The following is a 25,967-nucleotide window of genomic DNA, read 5'->3' on the forward strand; positions in this document are numbered from 1 at the left end:
GCAAGCAGTGCCAAAAGAGCAATCTCGATACTTCTATTTTATAAATATCAGCATTTGCATAGCTTTATCATGGAAACACACAGTATTTTAGAGAACTGTATTTTATTTCCATTATCAATTAAGGTTGTTTCAATTTTCTAGAAAAAGGTTAAAAAGCAAGCAGATGGGTGATATAAACTGATTCTGTTTTAACTTAACACACAACATAGCTAAATACTTTCCTTTGATTAAATTATACTGTGATTTATTACATGGGGGGACAAAAGCTATTTTTTACATAGAAGAGGCAATTAGGAAGTAGTTAAAAAAGAAACAACAGCTTACACTATCAACATAAGGAACAAATGGGTACAGGTCGAATGTGTTTATTAACATATCAGTTATGAAGATGGAAATCCAGTATTTTTATTATAAGAAAGGAGACTAATATACATTTGTCTGTTTAAGGTAAAAGCTAGACCCCAAATTCTGCATTATTTTCTTAGAAATTGTATATAACTCACCAAGTTTTCCCGGTCTGAGGTACTTGAGGCCTTTCCTAGTGTGGAGTCTCAAAGATATTTCACATTCAAAATATTATTTTTAAATTATTTTACAAATTACTTTTAAATCCAATGTTCTTACAAAGAAGGTCATGATAAGCTTACTTTGACTGGTTAAAAGATATGCAAAAAGTAAAAACAAAACAAAACACGAAACTTGCCCTGTACCCCAGAGGTTTTATTCTATAAATTTTCAACCACAATCCCAATAAATTAATTAATACAAAATCCAGTAGTTCTAAGCTCATATTTAATGTTACCAGCTCCTACTTCACATGTCCTTTAGAATCTAATATCCCAACTTTGGTGCAAATGTTTTTCCTTACAGGAACAAATCATTTGTCATTCCTATTTGACAGCAGCTTAAAAAATAAAACCAAACCAGAAACACCCTGCGAGCAGTGTTTCCTGAGACAATGTCTAAGTATATAATCCTTATGTAAGGCACTTCTACTCATTTTCAAACTCGGCGTTGAATTCTTCCACTCTCTCAAGTCTCCGTAGGTTATATAGTGATACTGTGATTTCAAGTGAAACTTAAGTTCTTGATTTTAGCCTAAGTGTCAGAAGTATCTTCGAGGATGGTAAGACTGGATGACACTCATCAGATTCTGTGTAGGGAAAATTTAAATGCAGATCTTCTCATCCATTTGAGATTTAGAGAACTGGTAATGTTTTATCTTGTTCAAGAATTTTAAAATCTTCCAAAGGAAGACTGCTTAAGGCAGTTGGTAAAATGTGTTCTGAGATGCCCTTCGGCAGTAGGTTACTCGCTTCTAAATTCTTCACAAAGCACGTGGCTCTGATCCATCTTCGAGTCGCTCTGCGTTCTCTTTGCAGGCAAGTTTTCATTTTTCTTCTTAAGCTTGCTATTTCTTTTTCTAGTTTAATTATCCTTTTTTTTGCCTCCATAGGATTCCTAAAGGCATAACTGTGTTCAAGCAGTACTTGGTGACTACTGTTAGGCTTTAAATTACATGGTCCAGTTGTAGTAAAACTGTCGTTTTTCTTCAAAAGATTCCTTGACTTGAGTTTCTGAGCCGAACAAAGAGTTTAACATAAATTATGAATATCACAAATAAGTAAACAGTGTCGAGTTTTGAGTAACACAGTATTTAAACTGGTCTTTTAAGAACTGCTTTTAGCTGGGCGGTGGTGGCACATGCCTTTAATCCCAGTACTCGGGAGGCAGAGGCAGGTGGATCGCTGTGAGTTCGAGGCCAGCCTGGTCTACAAAGTGAGTCCAGGACAGCCAAGGCTACACAGAGAAACCCTGTCTCAAAAAACAAAAACAAAAACAAACAAAACTGCTTTTAAAGTGTAATGGGCCACACACTGCACACTATCTCATGTGATCATGGCTTAAGTTTCTCAATAGGCTGAAAGAACTCTAGTGCCCTTGTACTTTTCTTTTCTGAGACAGGGTCTCTCTGTGTAGCTCTGGCTGTCATGGAACTTGCTATGTAGACCAGGCTGGCCTTGAACTCAAAGATCCACCTGTCTCTGCCTCCTGAGTGCTGGGATTAATGGCATATGTCACCATGCCTACTAGTCACCTTCTTCTTATGTCCTTTAACTACAGAGACATTTAAAAAAATATATACTTTATTAATTTATTCATATTACATCTCAATTGTTATCCCATCCCTTGTCTCCTCCCATTCCTCCCTCCCTCCCATTTTTCCCTTACTCCCCTTCCCTATGACTGTGACTGAGGGGGACCTCCTCCCCCTGTGTATGCTCATAGGGTATCAAGTCTCTTCTTGGTAGCCTGCTGTCCTTCCTCTGAGTGCCACCAGGCCTCCCCATCCAGTGGACATGGTCAAATATGGGGCACCAGAGTTTGTGTTAAAGTCAGACCCCACTCTCCACTCAACTGTGGAGAATGTCCTATCCATTGGCTAGATCTGGGTAGGGGTTAACTACAGAGACATTTAAACACAGATTTTTGAAATAAGTATGGATTTTTCAAGGTATCTTCCAAATTATTCAATATGATTCTATGGAAATTAAAAAAAAATCTTTCAATTCCTTGTACTAAGACCAAATTAGAATTTGTTTAGACATTTCATTTATCTATGGTATTGATCTGATCTCCCTTTTAATTAGTGTTAATTTCTCAATTAGATGGATATTTCAGACCTGGAACCTATTGAAACAAGAAGTCATGTGTCTATAGAGACACATTCTCTGGTACCAGCTTCCAAATTTAGATATTAGTTCTTCACATTAAATTTTGAAAGATTTAAAATCTGAAACCAGAAAGCTAAGGATTCTTTTGTTCACTATTCTCCAGAAATATCAAACTACTTGAGATTTTCCTATTGTGTCACATTTTCTTATAACTGTGTCTTTCATTTATTAAATAAGCATTCATTCAGGGTATGATGGTACACATTTGTGACTCCTGCATTCAGGACTGAGGCAGGATAGACATAAATTTGAGGCTAGTCTAGAGCCACACAGTGAAATTGCCCAGGAACTCAATAAGTTAGATCTGGCTGGCCTCTAACTCACAGAAATCTGCTTCTACCTCCTGAGTTCTGGGACTAAGGGCATGAGCCACCATGCCTGGCTTGTTTTATTTCATTCATCCTGTACATAATTCTTCTTTCAAGTAAGCCAACATGTGATAATTCTTAATTATCCTCCAGCACCCTGGCTTTAATTTTACTGTCTAGTTAAATTGTCCTAGCCTCCACTAGTGTTCCAAGCTCCCAAGTCCTCATGCCTACCCTGAGTGAGCTCTATAGTTTCTTAGGAAGCCTCTCCTTGAACCACCACCTCTTGGCATAACTTAAAATGTTTTTTCTTTTCTTTTTTCAGATTTATTCATTTATTATGTATATAATGTTCTGCCTGCATGTGTGTCTGCCTGACAGAAGAGGACACTGGATCTCATTATAGATGGTTGTGAACCACCATGCGGTTACTGGGGATTGAACTCAGGACCTTTGGAAGAGCAGCCAGTGCACTTAACCTCTGAGCCATCTCTCCAGACCCTGAATATGTGTTCTTAATGTACTTACTAGCATTCCACTTGTTTGTCACCTTAAAACCAGAAGAGAGTGATTCTGAAGGTTTCATTTGTAATCTCTGGTTTTGCTGATGGTAAATTTACTGATAACTAAAATTTTGTTGTTATGTAAGGCTGCAATTCTGGTCAGGTGCCCTATATGCAAAGTGTCTGGCACCAGAAGAATTTCATACTTGGGAGTATGCGCATAGATAGATTTTATCTGCTGAGCATCTTTAATCCAGATGTCCAAAGCCTGAAGTCCGTTAGGACCGTAGAGGGGAAAGAAGACTTGAGTCTGGAGACCTGGTTTCTAATTCTAGCCTGCACCTTTATTACATAAGAGGAAGCTGAGGCTCTACAGCCTTTTTGAAGGGCGTCATTACGCAGTCACTTTAGCACTATGTGAATTGCTTCCTTGCACAAACACAAAGGAATAGGACCTAAAACATGGTTTAAGAAAGGAGAGTGATGTCACCTACCATAGACTTTATATGGGTACAAAAATCAAAAATGGTTGGAACGGCATCCATTTTAAGTCGTCGAGTCTGTCCTGTTAGATCAAAACAGGAGGCTTCAAAGTGCTTTGAACAAAGGAAAGTGTGTTTTCCTGGCACAAAATTTTTGCGCCTAACCAGGCGAACCCATTCTTTTCTTCTTTTAGGATCCAAAGGAAACCTTAAAACAAGCAAACAAAAGGCAACTCAAAATCCAACTGTCCTACTACTTTTGTTGTACTTAAAACAGTTAACTTTTAAAAAGTCCCTCATTTATGTAAAAAATTAATCTCCAGATGTCAGTTTATACTAATTTTTTATAGTTATAGAAATTTAGTGAAATATTGACTTTAATAGCTTTGTTTTTCAAACTTTGAAAGGAGACATCCTTCCAACCTCGTCCTTAACAAGAGCAATAACTAAAACACAAGTAACACATAGTATGATCAGAAGCAGGAATAATTTCACAATGCTTTTATCTGCTATTGTGTAACAAATAAATCAGGTATGAGGAAGACTAAATTTTAACAGGAAAAGTATGTCCTTTCTGTCTTTCCTGTATTACATCACTGTTTTATACTTTCTCCACTAAAATTTCCAGTGTACAAGTTACATATTTTCTTTTTTTAAAAAAATTATTTTAATTTATGTGTATTGGTGTTTTGTCTGCATGTATGTCTGCGGGAGGGTGTCAGATCTTGGAGTTACAGACAGTTGTGAGGTGCCATGTGGGTGCTGGGAATTGAACCCTGGTCCTTTAGAAGAGCAGTCAGTGCTCTTGACTGCTGAGCCATCTGTCCAGGCCCCAAGTTACATATTTTCTTTTCTTTTTTTTTTTTTCCGAGACAAGGTTTCTCTGTGTAGCCTTGGCTGTCTTAGGCTTGCTTTGTAGACCAGGCTGGCCTTGAGCTCACAGTGATCCACCTGCCTCTGCCACCTGAGTGCTGGGACCAAAAGTGTGTGCCACCACGCACGACTTAGGTAAGAACTCTTACCACCAAATTCCATAGCCTGGGCCCGTGTGGTTGAGGAGAAAATACCAACTCCCACAGGTTGTCCTCTGCCCTTCACATACAGGCCACGGAACATGTAGTCTCTCTCTCTCTCCCTTTGGTAGTGCATGTGCATGATATGTGTGTGCCAGCTTGCAAATGGAGGTCTGAGGCCAAGCTGAGTTGGTTTTCTCCTTCAACCTTTCCATGGGTTCTGGGAATCAAATTCAAATTGCTTTGCAGGGCAGGTGCCTTTTTTGATGAGCCATTTTGACATTTTATACATCTTCCTTAGTTTGATTACTGTATCCTCACAAGTACTAATTAGTGTATAAAAAGAACCATAAAATCCATGTGAGATCATGTGGTGCAGAAGGCCAATCACATGTATGGAACTATATTTCTACACATTGCCAGTGAGGAAGAGCATGAAGAGATGAAAGCCCAGATGTGCGCAACATTTCCTCCCTCACATCAGACCTGCCCTGAAGAGTGCTGTCACTCCACAGCTGACGTTCTTATATTTCAATTTCACTACAAGATGTTTTCTAGTACATTTGCCAAGGCTGCGTGGTTCTCAGGTCCCACCAGCGATTGCGTGCTCTTTGAGACAGGGCCTGCCTATCTAGCCTGCGCTGGACTGCAACACACTGTTTGGTTCAGGGCCAACCTAAAACTCTTCAGTCCTCCTGGCTCAGCCTTTCAAGAGATAGGATTACAGGAGTGAGCCACTGCATTCGACTCAGCACTTACTTAACATCCCTTCAAAGAACTCGTATTTCGGGGGCGTGGTGGCGCACGCCTTTAATCCCAGCACTCGGGAGCAGAGGCAGGCGGATCACTGTGAGTTCGAATCCAGCCTGGTCTACAAAGTGAGTCCAGGATGGCCAAGGCTACACAGAGAAACCCTGTCTCAAAAAAAACCAAAAAACCAAAAAACAAACAAACAAAAAAACAAAACAAGAACTCGTATTTCACCGGGCAGGTGGCGCATGCCTGTAGTCCCAGCACTCAGGGAGGCAGAGGCAGGTGGATCTCTATGAGTTCAAGGCCAGCCTGGTCTACAAATCGAGTCCAGGACAGCCAAGGCTACACAGAGAAACCCTGTCTTAGGGGAAAAAACAAAACAAAAAAACCCTTTTATTTCATTTGTTACAGAGAGAAATCCTGTCTTGGGGAAAAAAACAAAACAAAACCCCCCTCTTATTTCATTTGTTTGTTTGTTTTTTGGTGAGACAGGGTTTCTCTGTGTAACCTTGGCTGTCCTGGACTCACTTTGTAGACCAGGCTGGCCTCGAACTCACATCGATCGCCTGCCTCTGCCTCCTGAGTGCTGGGATTAAAGGAGTGGGCCACCACAACCAGCTTATTTCATTATTTAACGGTTAAAGAGTGTTTCATTTTGCTGGGGAATTAGTAAAGATGAGCCAAAATTATTATTTGAGGTCCACCGGCTTCCATCTTGACTGCTGGGATTATGGGCCCATATCATCACATTTTAGAGCATTGTTTAAAATTGTTTTGCAGATGTTATCTGTTTTGTTTTTGAGAGTCTAGTCATCCAGGCTGATGACAAATTTACCACATAGTTGAGGATGACCTTGACCTCCTGTGGATTACAGGCCTCTGCAATTCTACCTGGTCCTTGTATGTGTTATCTGGAGTTTTCACAGTATAATGGCTTAATCTGAATAGTAAAAGACAGCTTCTAAATATTACAAACTCGTGGTGTGGTAACAGATGGATATATTCTTGTCCACACAACACGTTTTGAAAAAAATCAATAGTTTGAACAATGCTATTTTGCTTACATTCTAAATAAACTGTTAAATACCTTACATTCTTAGGCATTATAGATGTGGTGATAATAACAACAACGATGATAAAAAGCCTCTAACTGCACACTGCACTTGGGAAGGCAGAGAACCAAGGAGGACTGACGTGTGAGGAGCGTGGCTGAGAACATTGTTGTTAGACTACCAGAATTCCAAGGCTAGCGCCTTTGCACAGTATCTGGACACAGCAGGCACATTTCCTTTTTCAGATCTCCATCTTTGGTGGTAGTAGTGCTAGGATGAGAACCAAGGTCCCACATATACAGAGCACCTTCCGTGGAGGCACATTCCCAGCCCCGGGGATTTTATTTCTATTACCTATAATGTAAGGTAGATATGTTTCTAAGGGGCTAATAGCTCTGGTGGATCATTTCAGAACAATGAAAGATTCTGTTAAAAAATAAAAATAAAAAGACAGTGCCTCGAAGAGTTGATACCATGCAAGGTTGCTCTCTGGCCTCCACGGGCACCACTGCAAATGTGCGTGCACATGCATTCCTTTTAAAGACTAGAAAAGGCAAATGCTTAGCTTAGTGGCATGGTAGGTCTTTTGTAAAAGAGTAAGGGCAGAAGTGTATGGAATAGGGAATGCTGATTTACCCAGAAGGCCCCGAGGAAGGGCCTTATGTGGGAGCAGTGAAGGTATCTGAGTCTTGGGGATGAAATAATCATGGTGGGCCTTCTTCTTCTTTTTGATTTTATTTATGCCCTATTTGCATGGACACCTGTATGCTGGAAAAGGGCATTACAGATGGTTGTGGGCCACCATGTGGTTGCTGGGAATTGAACTCACAACCTCTGGAAGAGCAGACAGCTCTTAACTGCTGGGCCATCTCTCCAGTCCAATGGTGGGGCCTTCTAAGCAGAAAATATGGAATACTTTCAAAGTGTCATTGACAAGTTGTAAGGGGCTAAATTTCAAGATCTGACAGATCAGCTGTTAAATACAAACATTATTAAAGGCATTATTAAATTTCCTAGTAACTTTTTAAAATATCAAGACAGGGTTTTTCTATGTAGCCCTGGCTGTCTTGTAGATTGGGACCAGGCTGGCCTCCAACTCAGAGATCTGCCTCCCTCTGCTTTCTAAGTGCTGGGATTAAAGGTGTATGCCACCATGCCAGCCTGGCCTAATAACTGTTTTTTTCATACACATGAACTTAGGGACCCAAGGAGGCCAGAAACTGATTCCTTTGCACTGGATTACAGATTGAACTGCCTGCTGTGGATGCTGGGAGATGAACCTAGGTGTGCTGGAGCACACAGTTTTAGCTGCTGAGCAATGTCTCCAGCCCTAATTCCTACTTTTTAAAGTTATTTATGTCTACTGCATCTATGCCGCGGAACCACTGAAGACTGGTGCACTACTGTATGCCTCTTCCTGTTTCTGCAATCAGTCATGTCATATTGCTGGCTCGAAACCAAGCTTGGTGAGAATAAATGCATCTTAGAAACTGGGCAAATACTACAAGTCGGAGCTTTTCCCCTTTCGTGGAAGACAGTTGTCAATGCAGAGCTATAGACTGCTGACTATAGAAGAGTGGGTAGCAGTACATGAATTGAAGCCAGTAAACCAGGTAATGCTGTTGCAATATCCAGTCAAGAAGAAATAGTGACACACCAAATTGGACTGCTTCCACTTATTGAAAAAGGAAATACGGGAATCAGTATGGCAGCTTGCTACCAATATTCAATCTATGGGACTGGCCAAGGACGAGGGAAACTATATATTTGGCCCACAAACAGTCTTTTACTCATTAGAGATAAGGACTTCTATTGTTTTGGCAATCTTTAGAAGGGTAGATCAAAAGTGGGACACAGACACTGGCGAATCATTTTGGTAAGAATTTGAGAAGGGTTAGTGGAAGAGATTGTTAAATCATAAAGCCAGTGAAGATTATTTCACTGAGTGAAAAAGATCACACATCATGAAAATGAGACACATGGGTCATGTTAACAGAGGTAACTTAAGGTTAAGAAGGAGATGTAGATTAAAATAGGCTAGGTGTAAAAAAAATTTGAAAATAATTTTAGGCAACATAAATTTTAAAATTATTTTATTTTGTGCACGTACAGCCTGAATGTGTCTGTGTATACAATGTGTATGCAAGAGCCCAAGGAAATCAGAAGAGGTGCTGAATCCCCTGGGTCTGCTTTGTGAGCTGTCATATGTGTGCTGGGAGCCAAATTCAGGTCCTAGTGAGAACAATACGCTCTCTTGGTTTTGGTTTTTTTTTTGGTTTTTCGAGACAGGGTTTCTCTGTGTAGCCTTGGCCATCCTGGACTCACTTTGTAGACCAGGCTGGCCTCGAACTCACAGCGATCCGCCTGCCTCTGCCTCCCGAGTGCTGGGATTAAAGGCGTGCGCCACCACGCCCGGCACAATACGCTCTCTTACCTGATGACCCATCCAGCTCTCCAGCCCTGCCCAACACAGTTTGTGTGTGCCAGGCATGGTGGCCTTTAATGGCAACACTTGGGAGGCAGTATCAGAGAGATCTCTGTGAGTTCAAGGCCAATCTGGGGTACATATCCGAGTATAAGCCAGCCAGGGCTACATAATGAGATTCTGACACACACACACACACACACACACACACACACACACACACACACACTATGTCTTAAAAGATAAGTTAAATACTATTTTTATATATAAAAATAGGACTATATTTTTATTATATTTAACGCTATTTAAATACTGCCCCCTTATTTTTTGCTTGCTGTGTTAGGAGATGGGTCTGACTTTGTAGCAAAGCCTCAAATTCATTCTGGAACTCAGCCTGGCCTTAAACTCATGGCGACCCTTCTACCTACTCTTCCCATGAAAAGGGAATGTAGGAACGTGCCTGCCAAGCAATTATAAAGACCTAAATTTCTAAGGTTACCATAAAAAACGTTAGTTTCACATTAGATGAGCAGTATTGTACACTGTGTATCCTTTTCTACTTTTCTTTTTTTGAAACAGGGTTTTAGTGGACAGGCCTCAAAGCTGGGGTGGAACCTCCCGGTTGAGCTTCCGGAGTTCTGACTCCCGCTGTGAGTCAGCACACTGAGCTCTTCATTGCACATCTCTTAAACACGGTTTTGAGTGGCTAGACCCCTTTCACTCCTCTTCCACATCAGATTATAAATTCTCCTTAAACATTTCTCAGAAACTGTCCACTTCTCTCCATCTTTGCTGCCAGGAGCATCCTACTCTCGGCCACTGAACGGGTTCCTTATAGTTATTTAAATTTTATTTTGAGACAGGGCCTATGTAGGTCAGGCAGACCTCTTCTTCCTCTGCTCTGAGATTAGACACTCATCACCACCCCCGGCTTGGGCGCCTTTTTGTTTTAGCTTCCTATATTCTTCTCATTCAACTCTCTCGGCTCCTCTAATTCGGTGCTCCTGGACCCACAACTACGCATCAATACTTAGTACATGTAATAGGCTCCGCCCTCCGGTGATGATTGACTAGCACTTTAAGTGTCTCTCTGAGCGCCTTACACTGCAGCCAGAAGGCTGCTTCCTATGTAAATCTGATCACGCTGTTCTTTTTACACTTCTCGGGGCTTCTCAAGTACCTTGGAAACAAAACAGAAAATGCTTCGGTATGGAAGACCAAACCTATGTCATCCTTTGGTCTCATGTGACAAGTCACCTCTTTTGTGGTGTCCTTTGACTTTCCAAGGCTATATTAGGTCTCTTTGAATGTCGTCTCTGTGGCACTCAACTGTAATTATGGCCTGCTCCTCTATTGAAGCCTCAAGTCCCTGAGGATAAGAACTTCCCCATCATTAGCATAATGCTAGGCATTAGGGACGTGGTGAGTATTAGCTGTAAGAATGGATAAAGCACTACATTTACACGAAATGGTTTAAAAACAACTATCTGAAGGGTCTTTTTAAGTGGCAGCTTTTAGTTAGGTATGCAACTAGTAATCGTGAGGTAGGGAAAAGACCAAAGATATTTTCTATATTCTAAGATCACAATTTATATGGTGGAATATATAAAATCAGAACTGCTTTCACTTAAGTGTTCAGAATTTCTTCAGGCAGGTGGCAGATCTTGACGGTAACATGAGCATTTACTGAGTGCCTATTATACTCAAGGCAGTGTTCAAATGCTGGAGTTTGACCTGACAGAACCAAAGACATGACTGAATTTTCGTCCAAAGAAAAACAAAAACTAGATTCTTTTTCTGATTATGTTAAAGGGAAAGCTTCTATTTGCTCTTGGAAAAACACTGCCTAATTACATGGTCGTCAGCGACGACTTCGTTCCTCAGCGGTTACTATGTGTGACTAACAGAAATGTTTCCCGTCAACTCGGGCTGGTGAAATTTTACTAATTTAACTCGAATACACCAGGCTGTAAAAGAGTTTTTGTTGACTCGAACGGAAAATGATCTTTCTCTTATGGCGTCATTCGTCTCAAAGCATGGTCTAAGACACAAAAATAAAAGAGTGAAAAATAAAGGTATAACTCATCACTTTTAATGTAAGAGGTACCATTCACAACACCTCGGATTTCCTTTTGCAAATTCGGTAAAACTTTCCTCGGAAAAGGAGACAAATGTTTCCAGATGTGCGAAACCACACACAATGGACAAAAGTGATGCTCCCCTGCTATCAGCAGCTGGGCAGGCAACTCAAGTCAGAGGACCTCGTTCTTTTTGACGTGACTGATACTCAGTCTGGTTAAAGCTCCCATTTCCGTTACCCAACTCCCTGCCCAGGTTACCTGTGGAAGCTGATGTTAATGTGCTTGTTGTAGGTAGCAGCACAGCCCGCCGCGGCGCAATTGGTCGGCATTTCCCCGGGCCCCTCATTCGGCGCTACCTGAACGCCAGTTCTCAGGCGCTGTCTGCTAAGCGTCTGTCAAACGCTAGACAAATGAGGCGGGCGACGGGGCGCAGCGAGCTCGGTGCAGAGAACGCGGAGGGAGGAGGGGGCGTGTATGGCACAGGGATGGGAGGGAGAGCCCACTCCCCTTTTCTCTTTATTAATATGGCGGGTTTAGGCCCGGAGAGCCAACGTGTTGGAGCTCCCGGAGCAGACGGTCGCCTTCACCAACATGGCGGCCACACCCGCTTCCCCCACCTCCTCAACCATCACCCCGGGGTGGGTGGGGGAATGTCCCAAAGATAGTAAGTATACTGCGTCTCGGGTAGGGGCGCCGGAGCAACGAGAAGATGGCGGGTGCCTTCCCCACCAGCTAATCACTCTGAAACTCAGGTCTGCGCCTGAAGAGCAGGCCCGCTATGCGGACATTGACACTGCCACCTCGGACACGATGCCAGGGGACAGTGACAGTCGCGGCGGGGGAGCGGGGGTAGGGAGTTGGCACCAAGGGCGAGCCTTGCGCAAGGGGACACGGCACATCGGAGCGGGCACCGCTTCCTGTTATCGCGATACCCGCACGTCTCCTTCCGGCGTGCCGCAGGAAATGACGATCGGGACACAGCCTCCTTCTACAGCTCCTTTCTCGCGAGGCGGAAGAGCAGCAAGGGGGCGCTAGGAGAGAGGGAACTGGCTAGCGACGGTCCGGCGAGAGAGATCTGGGGTGCGGGGAAGTTAGGGAGCAGAACCTGCTAGGCGTCCGAGCACCGGAAGGCCGCGCCCGCCCGGTCCGTTAGGACGGAGGGCAGAGGAGGAAGGGGGAAGGCAGCTGTCGGGCGGTCCCCGGACGGAGGGTTAAGGTAGTGTGGGCAGCGCTGCTCCCCGGATGGCGACCGCAGATACTTCGACCCCGGCCTCTAGCGGCCTCTCCCCGAAGGAAGAAGGGGAGCTCGAAGATGGGGAGATCAGCGACGACGATAACAACAGCCAGATCCGGAGCCGGAGCAGCAGCACCAGCAGTAGCGGCGGCGGGCTGTTACCGTACCCGCGGCGGAGGCCTCCTCACCCGACCCGGGGCGGTGGATCCGGGGGAGGCGGCGGCGGCGGCGGCGGCTCCTCGTCGTCCTCGTCCTCTTCCCAGCAGCAGCTGAGGAATTTCTCACGCTCGCGGCACCCGTCTGAGCGGGGCCACCTCAGGGGACACAGCAGCTACCGACCCAAAGAACCTTTCCGGACTCATCCGCCCCCGGTGCGGATGCCATCGGGCTCCCTGTCGGAAAGCAACCCCCGGCCGTCGTTCTGGGAGCGGAGCCACATAGCTTTGGACCGTTTCCGCTTTCGAGGCAGGCCTTACCGGGGTGGGAGTCGCTGGAGTCGGGGGCGAGGAGTGGGTGAGCGAGGAGGCAAGCCCGGGTGCAGACCTCTGGGAGGAGGAGCGGGATCCGGATTCAGCAGCAGCCAGAGCTGGCGAGAACCCTCTCCACCTCGCAAGAGCTGTATCCTTAACGTGGCGGTCTGCCCTGGGTGTGTCGCTGGAGCTCCCTTTGGCGTCATTGCTAGGTCCCCGAGTTTAACTTCTCAGAACCACTCATTTGTCTCCGTTCGTCGGCCGCCGTCATGTGCCACACTCCACCGCTGTTTTCTTAGATTGTTTTATTGGATGTGTTGCTTTTGAACATGAGCGTGTCATGGATTCGGGTCAGGTAGGGAAATCAAATACCGACTAGGTTTTAAACAGTACACCAGCAGCCCAAATTTCATTAGTATTTGGTTGGTGTGTTGTTTTTGCTAGCACTGGAATGTCATATTTAGTAGGAAATCGACTTAGATTATTAGAGAAAAATACTCAAAACAGCTTAAGGAATACTGTTACTTAATTACATCCTTACATCCTTGCATTAGCATTCGTAAAGTTAGCCGGGCGCGGTGGCGCACGCCTTTAATCCCAGCACTCGGGAGGCAGAGGCAGGAGGATCGCTGTGAGTTCGAGGCCAGCCTGGTCTACAAAGTGAGTCCAGGACAACCAAGGCTACACAGAGAAACCCTGTCTCGAAAAACCAAAAAAAAAAAAAAAAAAAAAAAAAAAAAAAAAAAAAAAAAAAAAAAAAAAAGAAAAAAAAAGCGTAAAGTTTTCCTCTATAATTTTACCGTTCCTGTAATTTTTTTTCTTAACTTTTTAGAGTTATTCGTTTCCATTGCTTCCCTTTAAAGTGTGTTTATGTGTGTGCGCCAACACGTTTGTGTGTAGATTCTTTATTTTTACCTAATTTATCCTAATTAAGATCTTTTAAGTTCATGGGTAGTTTTGAAAGCTGTATGCACTAAGTTCTCTATCCTATGTTCACGTTTTGGCTTTATAACTCTTCGTGCTGCCGACATGTAGGTCAGAGAAAGATAAGCGTACCAGGGCTTTTATCCTCACTGCTTTTTTAGTGTGTTAGGAATGGAGGCTTTTGTAGAGAGTGGACTAGTAGGGAAGAGAAACAGCCAATTTCCTAATTTTTGCTCCCTCTAACCTTATTAGTTGTCTCTAACGTTATCAAGTTTACTCGGAGTTTATGCTAAGAAACCAAACGTCCAAAGCTTTCCTGTTTCCTGATGGGCTTATACACCCTGACTTTCACTAATTGTTTAAAGTAGTTTACTCAGCACTTTCATTACCAGCTCTAATTCCCATTGTACTCCCATTGAATTATTTTTATGGAGAACTTTAGGCCAGATTTGCTTTTTCTAGATGTCATGATGTTAAGTGGGCAAGGAATATTTAAAGAAACAACAGACTTTGGTCCCTGTGGCCTGAAAAGGGTTTTACTTCTGTGATCTAACGCAGCTTTAGAAACATCTCAAGGTGGTTTTGGAGAAAAGTCCCAGGTAGGTAAGGTAGTCCTTTAACGGATGCTGAATGTTCGTTCTTTCATGAAGATTAGAAAACCGTTGCTCATGATTATATGCACATATGAGTCATCCATGTATTTTTCTGCTTTCTTAATTAAAAAAACAAAGGATGTTTAAATACATGTAAACATGTTTTTTAAGGTTATATAGACGAAACTTGTAATTTGTGTTGGAGAAACAAATGAAGATAGAGTTTAGTTTAAAAAAAAATCAAGACAAAAGGTCTATGGCTTTCTTGGGTCACTCTGCCTTAGAAAGATGTCGTGGTTACTCTTTCTACTTCCACCTTTACCTTTTTGTCTGTTCATTTGCCATATACTAATATTTGTATGTCCTTACTGCAGTAGATAAATACGCAGTGTGCTTATGTGACTGGCCAGAGCTCAGCTGTCTGGCTGATTGTGTTTCCGCTGCTGCACTGGAAGAACAAGATGCTGAGTTTCATTCTCTGCACTGTTGTCCTCATGAGCTGTCAGTAAAGCCCCTAGAGGTAGTGTTCTTCCTCTGTGCAGCCCTGGCTGTCCTGGAACTCACTGTAGACCACGCTGGCCTCGAACTCACAGAGATCTACCTGCTTCTGCCTCCCTGAGTGCTGGGTTTACAGGGATATGCAACCACCCCCAGCTTATGCACAGTGCTTTAATATCAGTATCACACTCAGCTTAATTCATATATCAACTGTGATTATAAAAATGGCTACTTTATAAATATTGCCTAAAAAATAATGAGGGCAATTCTGACTCACTTAATTGAGTTAGAAATGAAATATCTTCAGTATAACTTTTGGTTATTGTTAATCTTTTTTAATGTAATTAGTTTATATTACTTGAGCTTTAAAGAAAATAGAATGGATTCTGTTTCAGTTCTTTTTTATTGTTGTTTAGAGACATGGATACACATTGTAGCTTCTCTAGAATTCACTCTGTACCCCAGCTGGCTCAGCGCTATGGCAGTCAACTGACATCAGTCTCCCATGAATAGTTACCATTTTTTCCCCTTGAGACAGGGTTTCTTTGTGTAACATAGCCTTGGCTGTCCTAGACTCACTTTGTAGACCAGGCTGGCCTTGAACTCACAGAGATCCGCCTGCCTCTGCCTCCCGAGTGCTGGGATTAAAGGCATGCACCACCATGCACTGTGGCTCTTCCTTTAAAACAGAACATTTAAAGGTCATTTTTATTTTTTTATTTTTATTTTTAGTTTTGGTTTTTTCGAGACAGGGTTTCTCTGTGTAGCCTTGGCCATCCTGGACTCACTTTGTAGACCAGGCTGGCCTCGAACTCACAGTGATCCTCCTGCCTCTGCCTCCCGAGTGCTGGGATTAAAGGCGTGTGCCACCACGCCCGGCTATTTATTTATTTTTAAAAAACCAAGCCCAATTTATTTTACATTGACTCCTGAGGTAGTTAACATGGGAGATGGCAGGCAGGCTTTAGCGTCCTCTCTGGCCTGGGCTCCTCCAGCACTGGTCTGCACAGGTATTGGAGACTCTCAGAATGCCAGGGCTAAGGGATCACCAGCCCAGCCCAGGAGGAAACCCACAGATCCCAGCTTCCACAAAATGCTCCAGTGATTCCACAGATGTTAAAAGTCATTTTTATATCATTCTCAGCTGGGCAAGATGGCGCACACCTTAATTCCAACACTCAGGAGATAGAGAAAGATGAATTTCTCTGAGTTTGAGGCCAGCCTGGTCTACAAATCAAGTTCCAGGACTTGAAAAAACCAATTAACAAATAACCAAACCAAAAATATATTCATTCATCCCCCACTACTGCTCCACTACTGCAGCTATATCACTGGCTCTTTTAAAATTTTGCTTGGAGAGGCTCTTCTTGCAAGGTTGCTCCCAGGTCTGTCTCAGCCTCCATGGTAGTTGGGATTATATTATAGGCATTTGACACTATACTCAAACGAAAGCAGGTTTGCTGATGTTGGAGGTTGGTCTGATGTATTTTGATGCTAGTTACTGCTTGCTGTCTCTGTGCTCCACCTGTATCTTGCCTAAGAGCCTAACCTGTTTGACCAATAAAAGGCCATCACACCAGGGCAGGGCAAATAGGATAGGCATGGCTGAGGTTCCAGGGCTTGGGGAGGAAAAGAAGGAGACCAGAGGAGGAGAGAGGAGGCTGCACCATGGGTCAGGTGGAGAAGCACATGGCCGGCACCGATGGAGACTTGGCCCAGATGATGACAATTAGCATGTATTTGGGATTATGGATGGGAGGTAGCTTGATAGAAATTATTAGAAACAGATGGCATGGGATACCTGCCCCACTATGGGAAGTAATTTAGGGGGTTAATAGCTGCCCTGCCCCAGGTTAACTAAGGCGATTTTAAAATATAACAGGTGTCTGTCTTGATTGATTGCTAGGGGGTTAGAAAATATTGCTGTAATAATAATTTAGGCCTAATAATAAACTGATAAATACAGATAAAATAACCACAACATTTTTTTCTTTTGAAAAAAGAAATCTACTTTTATTAATTTTAATGATGTTTGTGTGTAAGTATACATTTACATTTGTGTCGCAGGAGACCAGGGCTGGGTTTACAGGGCAGTTGTGAGCCTGCTGACGTGGATGCTGGGAATTGAACTCAGATCCTTTGCAAGAGCTTGCTTACATACAATAACTGAGCCATCCTCTCTAGCCCATGTAGTTCTTACTATTTTTCCTTCTATTACTGAGCTATAGTCTCACCAAGTGGTACATCAAAATACAAGTTAGAAGTGACATCTTGACAAACTTCAGAATGTGGTTGGTTAAGCAGGTAGATTTTTGTCTAAGAGGGTTAATGACACTAACTTGATTTTTTTTTTTTTTTACTTATTTTTGATTGTTAGGCTACTTTTTTGGTGGTTTATTGAATGTATTCTCCTTGCAAAATGTCTACAATGTCTTTAGTATTTATTTGGTTTTTATTACTATAATTCTACATTTTGGTGGCTCATCTGGAATACAGATAATTGTATTTATGCACATAGAATGCATAAATGGACAGGGTGAATAAATAATTGTGGCTTCATCTAGGAGGTGTCTTGGAGTGGGGTCAAGTTGAAGAACAGAAGCCTAGGTACCAAGCTGCGGACATTGTGATGAGCAGAGGAAAGGTAAGATTGGAAAGGTCAGCCCCGGTCAGATAATAGAGGCATTCACTCCGAGGACCTGGGGCTTTAATGGGAATTAAAGGAATGATCTGAAGCTTTATAATCTATAAAGATTACTCTGGCCGCCGGGTGAGCATCGTTTGTGGACAATAGAGAGCCCCAAATACCTTGTCAACTCAGATTCCTCCCATGTGGTAGGTAAAACAGAGGGAGTACTTTAGAATGTTTTCAAATAAAAAGAGACTGAATTCTGTTGGCTGCAGAACACCATTTCAAGCACCGAAGAAAAAGGAGTTAGGAAGCATTAAAAATATACAAAATGAGGAGACACGAGAGTCACAGAGACAGTAGTGGTGTGCAGTGTTGCATGCTGCAGAGAAATCAGGTAAAATGAAGTCTGGAGGTAGTAGTCTATAAACTGAGGTCAGTGTCTGTTGAGTTAGAGCCAGCTAGAGTCCATTTACTGGGATGATAGGAAAACAAAGACAGTGAGATCTTTACTTTAAGACACTGACGGGCAGCGTAAGAAGAAAGGCAGAGCAGTAGACCTGTTGATCTTAAGGTAAAGTGCATTTAGTTCCTCAGGTGTGTGGTCATGATTTGATTCCCGTATTTGAACTGGTTGTCAGGAGTTTGAAAATCTTGATGGCTGTTTATCCTGTTACAAAACAGAGAAGACCTATGTTATGTTACAACCAATGAAAATGCAAATGGTCTCTTGAAACTATACAAGTTTCCGGGGGATTTCATTTCTTTATTTTCAGAATGAAATTTATATAACATTTAAGAGTTGTTTGAAATTAGAAAATACGCTGGGTGGTGGTGCACGCCTTTAATCCCAGCACTCGGGAGGCAGAGGCAGGCGGATTGCTGTGAGTTCAAGGCCAGCCTGGTCTACAAAGTGAGTCCAGGACAGCCAAGGCTACACAGAGAAACCCCGTCTAGAAAAACAAACAAATAAACAAACAAAAAAAAAAAAAAAAAGAAAGAAAGAAAAGAAATTAGAAAATACATTTTGAGTACCATGTAAATTTTTTTGTTACATGGCTCTTAGTTAATTGTGCATGTGTCAGATTTAGCATATGGTGATTTCTCAATTTATTATGTATTATTTAATCAATGTCTCTTTCATAAATTACTAATTGTCAGTGTTCGTTTTCTTATTTTTTATTTTTTTAAAAATTTGAAATGAGAAGAAACTAATAAAAGAGAAGATTCCCTCCTGCTTATCAGAAGTAAATTGTCAACATCCGTGACAGTCTCGCCCCCTTCCTTCAGGAAGCATCCTTAACATCCATCCACTTTGGGTTTTCCTCACACTTACAGAAGGAAGGACGCTACACCCTAACTGGGAGGACTGCCTGTGGATTCAACTGGTAATTTCTGACACTATGATTTTGTAAGTGGACTGTTTGTATGGATACTTGTTAAATTGCAATTTGGGCACATAAACAGGCATTAGCAGCACATATATTAAATGGAATTTGGTAATTTTAAAATATCAGTTCACCTTGAAAAATTCATCTATAACTTAAGCATTTTAAAACATTTAACTGGAAAAATTTTTGGAAACTGGTTTCCTTAATATGCTGTTCAGCCAAAAGTTTTGGAAGATCTCCGTCAAGAAAACAGAATCATTCATCCAAAAGCGAGAACTGTGGGGAAGAAACGTTTGAAGATTTGCTTTTAAAGTATAAGCAAATACAGCTGGAACTAGAGTGTATCAATAAGGATGAGAAGCTAGCTCTCAGCAGCAGAGAAGAGCCCGTGCAGGAAGAGCCTAAAACACTGCAGTCAGAGGACCAAACAAGCCTCGATAACGCCAGTATTGCAAAAGACCTCAGGAAAGAAGCTACACCTGAGGAGAAGACGCAGGGCAAAACATTTCAGGCATTTGAATTGAAACCACTCAGGCAAAAACTGACTTTACCAGGGGATAAGAACCGGGTGAAAAGAGTGAAAGATGGAACAAAGCAGCTTTCTTTGAAATCTAGTACCACGGATGCTAGCCAAGGTAATGGAATTACGATTGGAGTTACTTTTGTTAAAGACTGTTTAGTTAAAAATTATTATTATTTTTATTATATATTATTTATTTATTTTCCTGAGACAGAGTTTCTCTGTGTAGACTTGGTTGTCCTGGACTCAGATTGTAGACCAGGCTGGCCTCGAACTCACAGCAATTTGCCTGCCTCTGCCTCCCGAGGGCTGTGATTAAAGGCATGCATCACCACACCTGGCGTAAAAAAATTTTTACCTGTGCTTGAGGATCCCAATTTTCCGTATATTCTCTTATACTTTTAATACAGATCTTACTATTACTTAATAATACTTTGGTTGCGGCCAGCCTTGGACTACAGGGTGCACTCTGTAGTCCAGACGGCACCGGAACTTTTTGTGTAGAGGTCCATGCTGGCCTAAAACTTGTAATGGGTCTGCCTCAATTTCCTGAGTGTTGGGATTACAAATGCGCGTCACCATTCTTGACTTCTGCTAATCTTTATTTTGTTTCTGGCCTGCTCTGCTTGCTATGCAGGGCTTAAACATATGTTGAACATAAGTACCATAGTAGTACTGGGCGTCTTTGTTTCCTGATAAAAGGAAATTTTGTACATTTAAAAATATTTATTTTTATTTTATATGCATTGGTGTTTTGCTTGCATATTTATCTGTGTGAGGTTGTTGGATCTCCTGGAACTGGAGCTGTAGACAGTTGTGAGCTGCCATGTAGGTGTTGGGAATTGAACTCTGGTCAGCCAATGAGTGCTTTTAACCGCTGAGCCATCTCTCCAGCCGCGAATTGTACATTTTTAAGGTTTATTGGATAAAGGAAATTTTCTGCCCTATTCCTACTTTGAAAAATTTTAAATTGTGAGAAGATTTTGAAATTTAGTCATCTTTTTTCACCATTGATGAGTTAATTTTCTTAGTTAATATCACAAGCTATATTAATTGATTTTTGTACTATTTAAACTGCCTTTTTATACCAGAATTAGTTTGTATAGGTTGTTTTTAAAAATCCCTATTTAGTATTTTCTTTATTAACATAATTTTTATGCAGTAAAATTTACTCTTTTTAGTATATAGTTTCTCTACATTTTGACTAATGTAGACAGTTGAGTAACTGATAATCATCACCAGCCATTACAATTAAGATCCTTGCTGCCGTGTTTCTGTCATGTTTTTCTTGTGTGTGTGTGATGTTTGTGTGTCATCAGCAGACTTGTAGGACACGCGCTTTACCTACTGACTCAATCTTCTTATCCCTTTTCCTTTAATGCTTAGCAGGTCTCTTAATCTTTAGTCCATCTGGTAGCCACTGATCTGCTCCCAGGATTTCTCAGAATAACATAAATAGTATCATACAGTTTATTTGTATATTTATGTGTTTGTTTTTTGGTGGTACGGAGGATTAAACCTATGGCCTCACATAGGCTAAGCAAGCATTTTATTGCTGAGTGAGATTCTCAACTCTTATTTATACTTTCTGTTTTGTAATAGAAATATGCAGCGTCCCACTAAGTTGTTCAGGGTAGTCTTGAACTTGTGATTCTCTTGCCTCAACCTCACAAGTCACTGGGATTGCAGGCAGGTACCACCAGACCTGCCTTGTGCCTTCTGATTCTAGGTTTTGTTTTGTTTTTCCCCACTTAGTACACTGTTTGAAATTAATCCATGAGGTTTCTATATTACTAATTCATTCCTTTTTTAATTGCTGAATGGTGTTGCCACATATGACTCTACAGTACTTTATGCATATGGTAGAGGGACGTTTGTATTTTAATATAAATACAAGTATTCATCTATGCTTCTAACCGTAATACCCCCACCCTGTTTCCTTGCCAAATCTTAATGTAAGGTTATGGTACCCATAAAATAAATTTAGATGGCTTCCAAGTTTTTCAGTGGGATAGTTTAAGGTTAGAATCACACCTGTAATATGAAGTGAGCTTTTCAGTAAGAGTGTGTGGGTTTAGTTGGAGGGTTTTGTTTGTTTGTTTGTTTCTTGGGATATCTTTATTTGGTTCTTGTTGCATTGGAGATTGAGCCAGGGCCTGGCATATGCTAGGAATACCTTGTGTGACTAAACTGCATTTTTATGTGTGTGACTGTGTATCAAATTCAGCGCCTGCCTCATGCATATGAAGCAAGTGTTTTGCTAGCAAGCTACATCCTGCAGTTTGTGTTTTCCTTTTTGCTTTAACTAGTTTCAAGTTGAGAAATATGGCAGTGATTATTAATATTTTTAAATGGTTAGATTGAGTATGTGTGCACGCTATAGCGCATGGGTGGAAGTCCTTTCCCTCTTGCTACATTTGTGTGTGCTCTGGGAATTAGACTGAGATTGCCAGTTCTGGGAACCAAGTGCATTGCCCAATGACCACCTTACTGTTTCCAAAATTCTTTAAAAGGCATTTCCCCCTGAATTAGAACTCTGTTGGTTATTTTCACCATACTGAAGATAGTTTTGGCTTATATTGTTGATTTTAAAAAGCCAGCTATTAGTCTTAAGGATATTTCCATTGAAGGTACTCTAGCTTTCTCTAATCACTTGGAAAAAAATCCCATTTTTGTGTTTGATAGTATATAGCTTAGCTATAGTTTAGTGTTGATTGTAGATTTCTTTTTATTACTCAGCTTGGGATTTGTTGTCCTTGTTTGCGAATTTGATCTTTCATTGGTTCTGGAAAAAATACAGTATATTTACTTATATACTATGCTAACATTTGTTTTCTGGAATTCTCTGTAGGTATATGCTATAGTAAATCATTTCACTGTATTTTTCATGTCTCATGGTTTATTCAAAGGTGTTTATCTCTAGAACTCAGCTGCATAAAACCTGGAAAGCTTTCTGGTGTATTTTTCACTTTATACAGTTTCTTTTCAGCTCTGTCTGGTAGATCCACTTTAAGCCCACCTATTGAGTTTTTAGTTTCAATTACAGTTTTTGTTTTAATGTTTCATTTTTGCTTTTTGTTTGTTTGTTTTTGTTTTTTTTTTCTGAGATAGGGTTTCTCTATATAGCCTTGGCTCTTCTTGTGTGTGACCACTTTGTTTTGTAGACCAGGCTGGCCTCTAACTCACAGTTATCCCGCTGCCTCTGTTCCCTGAGTACTGGGGTAAAGTTGTGAGCCACCACGCCCAGCTCCAGTTTTGTTTAAGTCACTTTGGACATTTCACAATTTCAAATGGATTTTTTGTTCTTGTGTGTGCCATTTCTTTCTTTCTTTTTTTTTTTTTTTTTCAAGTTGTGTTCCATGTAGCCCATTCTGGTCTTAAATTCTATTTAGGCTGAGTCTGGCCTTGAACTCCTGATCCTCTTCTCCTTGCCTTCTTAGCAGGCTTCCCACATACCAGGCCCGGCTTTCTGGGTTCAGTTTTTTTTTTTTAAAGATTTATTTATTTATTAAGCACACAGTGTTTTGCCTGTACACCAGAAGAGGACACCAGATCTCATCATAGATGGTTGTGAGCCACCACGTGGTTGCTGGGAATTGAACTCAGGACCTCTGGAAGAGCAGGCAGTGTTCCCAACCTCTGAGCCATCTCTCCAGCCCCCTGGGTTCAGTTTTTATATTTAAAGTTTTCAAGGCCATTCATTGGTATAAATTTGTAAACAGAGTAATGGTGCTCTTGATTATATATTCTCAAAGTTGTTCTTTTCCCTTCTAATGAATTAGAAGTTTATTTATAATTCCTGTCAAGTATAATATTACATGATACAGAAGACATACAACTGACTGTTGTAAAGCCAGAGTTATGTGTGAATGCTTGCAGTAAGTCATGTGAAAAATCAAATGACAAGACTGGCGTCTGTTGAAGAAGAATGGAAGGAAACCAAATCTAAAACCCGCCTAGTGCTTCTCTGCGCCTGCGTGCTCACCTGCTCCTCCTCCTCTGTGTAAGAGGACTGTCACTGTTCTCAGTGGTCCTTTGGCATCTCCATATTTGTCATGTTCACATGTGTCATGTTCACATGTTCCATCTTTATACTTCCTTATAAACACACTATTCTTGTTTTTCATTTTAATTCTTCTACTCAGAGGAAGCAAAGGCCCTCTTGCTGTGTGCGGCCACTTTGTTTTATATGCCTGGCTCTTCTCTACTGTTTATGTTGCTTTAGTTTTAACTGCTTTCACTTACAGAGGTACTTGGAAAGCTTTGAGATTTTTTTTTTTTTAATCTTGAAATTTATTCCTCTTCCCCTTATCTTTAACCATTACCATTAATTTCTCTGAAGCATTTGACTTCTTTTTCAATGAGATTTCAGGAAAGGCTAGGGTGTACCTGCTCTGATTTTAATCATTTTGCTGTTACCCAACACAGTCTTTCAGTTCCTACCACAGAGCAGAAACTTTGCAGCGTTAAAGCCACACTTGGCTGGGTTCTGCACAATCCAGTTCATGAGTTCACTGTTTCTTTTTCACATGAGTTGATTGCTTTATTCCAGGCTCTTACAAGTATTAATAAACAAATAATTGTTTATGTCTCCGTAAGTTTCCTTTTCTTTTTACCTATTATTTTGGTACCATGTTTGATTGTGCTGCCTAGGCCTGTCTCTAATTCCTAGGCTTACACATTCATCTCACTTGAGAATCTGAGTCTATAGATGTACAATACTGCACCCTAATGGTCACTGTGACATCATAAGCTTGCATTTTGGAAGGACACACAGCAAACATGCTGAGCAAATTCATTGTGAAAGAAGTGTTAGCAGGGTAGGTGGGGTGGGAGTAGGGTGACTGGCTGACGGTTAGTAGGTTGTTTGGGATAGTGTTCAATTTGATGGTGTTATTTAAACAAAGACTTGCACGCTGTGAGAAAGGACAAATGAATAATTGGAAGAAGAGATTTCTGGGCAGAGAAACATTGATTTTAAAGACAGCTTACCTGTCAGCTTGACAGAAATGTAAAATATTAGGCCTTTCCAAAGATTTAATGAGTTGTGAGTTCTGGAAGTAGGACTCAGTGGCCTGCTGTAGCCAACCCCTCTCTGTTGGTTTCTCATTTGTCCTAAAGTTTGAGAATCTCTGGAGTAATGACCCTCCTGGAGGTGGGTTCCTGGCATGCCTGAGGATGACAAGAAGCCATCTTACTGTGCATGGTGGATGCAGAATACAGTGCACGAGTCTTGGAAGGAGATTTAGAGATGGTGGCTGTGGAGGCAACATAGTCTAGAACCTTGCAGCAACTTTGGTTTTGAGTTCTCAGTGAGGTCGGGGAGGGAACTCTTAGAGGGTTTTGAGTAAAAAGACCCCCAAAACTTCTGTTTTCAGGAGATCTCTGGCTGCCATGTTGAAAATATTCCATAGTAAAGATAAGTCCCTCCCTGCCACACACACTTGTTTGTTTTTTGAGATAAGAGCAGCTCAACAATCAGCCTCAGCTGTCCTGGAACTCACTCTGTAGACCAGGCTGGCTGTCAACTGACAGGAATGTTTTTGCCCCTCCCTGCCTTCTGAATGCTGGAATTAAAGGTATATACTACAACACTGGCCTTTCTTTCTTTCCAGCTGGTGGTGGTTCACACCTTTAATCCCAGAACTCAGGAGGTAGAGAGGAACCCTGCCCTTTTCTTATTTCTTTTTTTAAGACAGTTTCTCTGTGTTGCCTTGGCTGCCCTGGTCTTGCCTTGTCGACCAGCCTCGCCTCACAGCTCACAGAGATCTGCCTGGCTCTGTCAGCCAAGTTCTGGGCTTAAAGGTGTAAGCCACCACTGCCTGGCTTTTTTTTTTTTAAACACTTATTTTATGTATACGCCTGCAAGTATGTCTGTGTAGCATGAGCACGCAGTATTTGTAGAATCCAGATGGCATCAGATCCCCTGAAACTAGAGTTACAGACAGTGGTGAGCTGCCTTGTGGGTGCTGGGGATCGAACCAGGGTTCCATGAAAGAATAACCACTGAGCCATCTCCCCAGACCCGAGAAATTCTGTCTTGGGGAAAAAAAAAAGCAAAAAAAAAAAAACCTTTTCTGCATATAACTTAATTTTTATGTCCCTGATTTTCCATTTTCCTGGGTCATTCCCCTGTGACGGTTTTAATTATGATTTGGATGCTTACACCAGCTTACATGGAGTCCCAGGAGTCAGGGCTAGTGAGTACTTGGCAACTGTAGAAGACCAGATCACAGGTTGGAGAGTCTGGATAAAAATGGAAACCATAGCAGCTATGATAGATAGTACATCTCTGTCATGCTAGAACTTGAGACCTGGAGGCAGAAAGATTTTAAGTTTAAAGCTGGTCTGGGCCA

The 25,967-nt window shown here is 41.7% G+C and overlaps 2 protein-coding genes across 2 annotated transcripts in view; one reads left to right on the top strand and one right to left on the bottom strand.

Moving 5' to 3' along the window:
- Positions 1–208: 208 nt before the first annotated feature.
- Positions 209–12,222, bottom strand: Thap2 (THAP domain containing 2). The gene is made up of 3 exons (XM_051139741.1): positions 11,611–12,222; positions 4,041–4,236; positions 209–1,577 (listed from the first exon to the last, which is right to left on the bottom strand). Exons 1-3 carry the CDS (start codon positions 11,679–11,681, stop codon positions 1,200–1,202), a joined length of 645 nt encoding a protein of 214 aa, XP_050995698.1. The 5' UTR covers positions 11,682–12,222; the 3' UTR covers positions 209–1,199.
- Positions 12,223–12,379: 157 nt separating this feature from the next.
- Zfc3h1 (zinc finger C3H1-type containing) overlaps positions 12,380–25,967 on the top strand; it is a 56,983-nt gene continuing 43,395 nt past the window's right edge. Inside the window, exons 1-2 of the mRNA XM_051139743.1 lie at positions 12,380–13,204; positions 19,310–19,726. Of these exons, the coding sequence (XP_050995700.1) occupies positions 12,595–13,204; positions 19,310–19,726 (1,027 nt within the window). The 5' untranslated portion in view covers positions 12,380–12,594. The remainder of the gene's footprint in view (positions 13,205–19,309; positions 19,727–25,967) is intronic.

Source organism: Acomys russatus, chromosome 31, assembly GCF_903995435.1.
Source record: "Acomys russatus chromosome 31, mAcoRus1.1, whole genome shotgun sequence".
In the NCBI taxonomy this organism is placed as follows: Eukaryota; Metazoa; Chordata; class Mammalia; order Rodentia; family Muridae; genus Acomys; species Acomys russatus.

Excerpts from the sequence above, each read along its gene's own strand:
- Thap2 (XM_051139741.1), bottom strand. The coding sequence starts at position 11,681 with ATGCCGACCAATTGCGCCGCGGCGGGCTGTGCTGCTACCTACAACAAG. Across the intron at positions 4,237-11,610 it reads ATTAACATCAGCTTCCACAG|GTTTCCTTTGGATCCTAAAA; the intron begins GTAACCTGGGCA and ends GCTTGTTTTAAG. Across the intron at positions 1,578-4,040 it reads GTACCCATATAAAGTCTATG|AAACTCAAGTCAAGGAATCT; the intron begins GTAGGTGACATC and ends TGTTCGGCTCAG.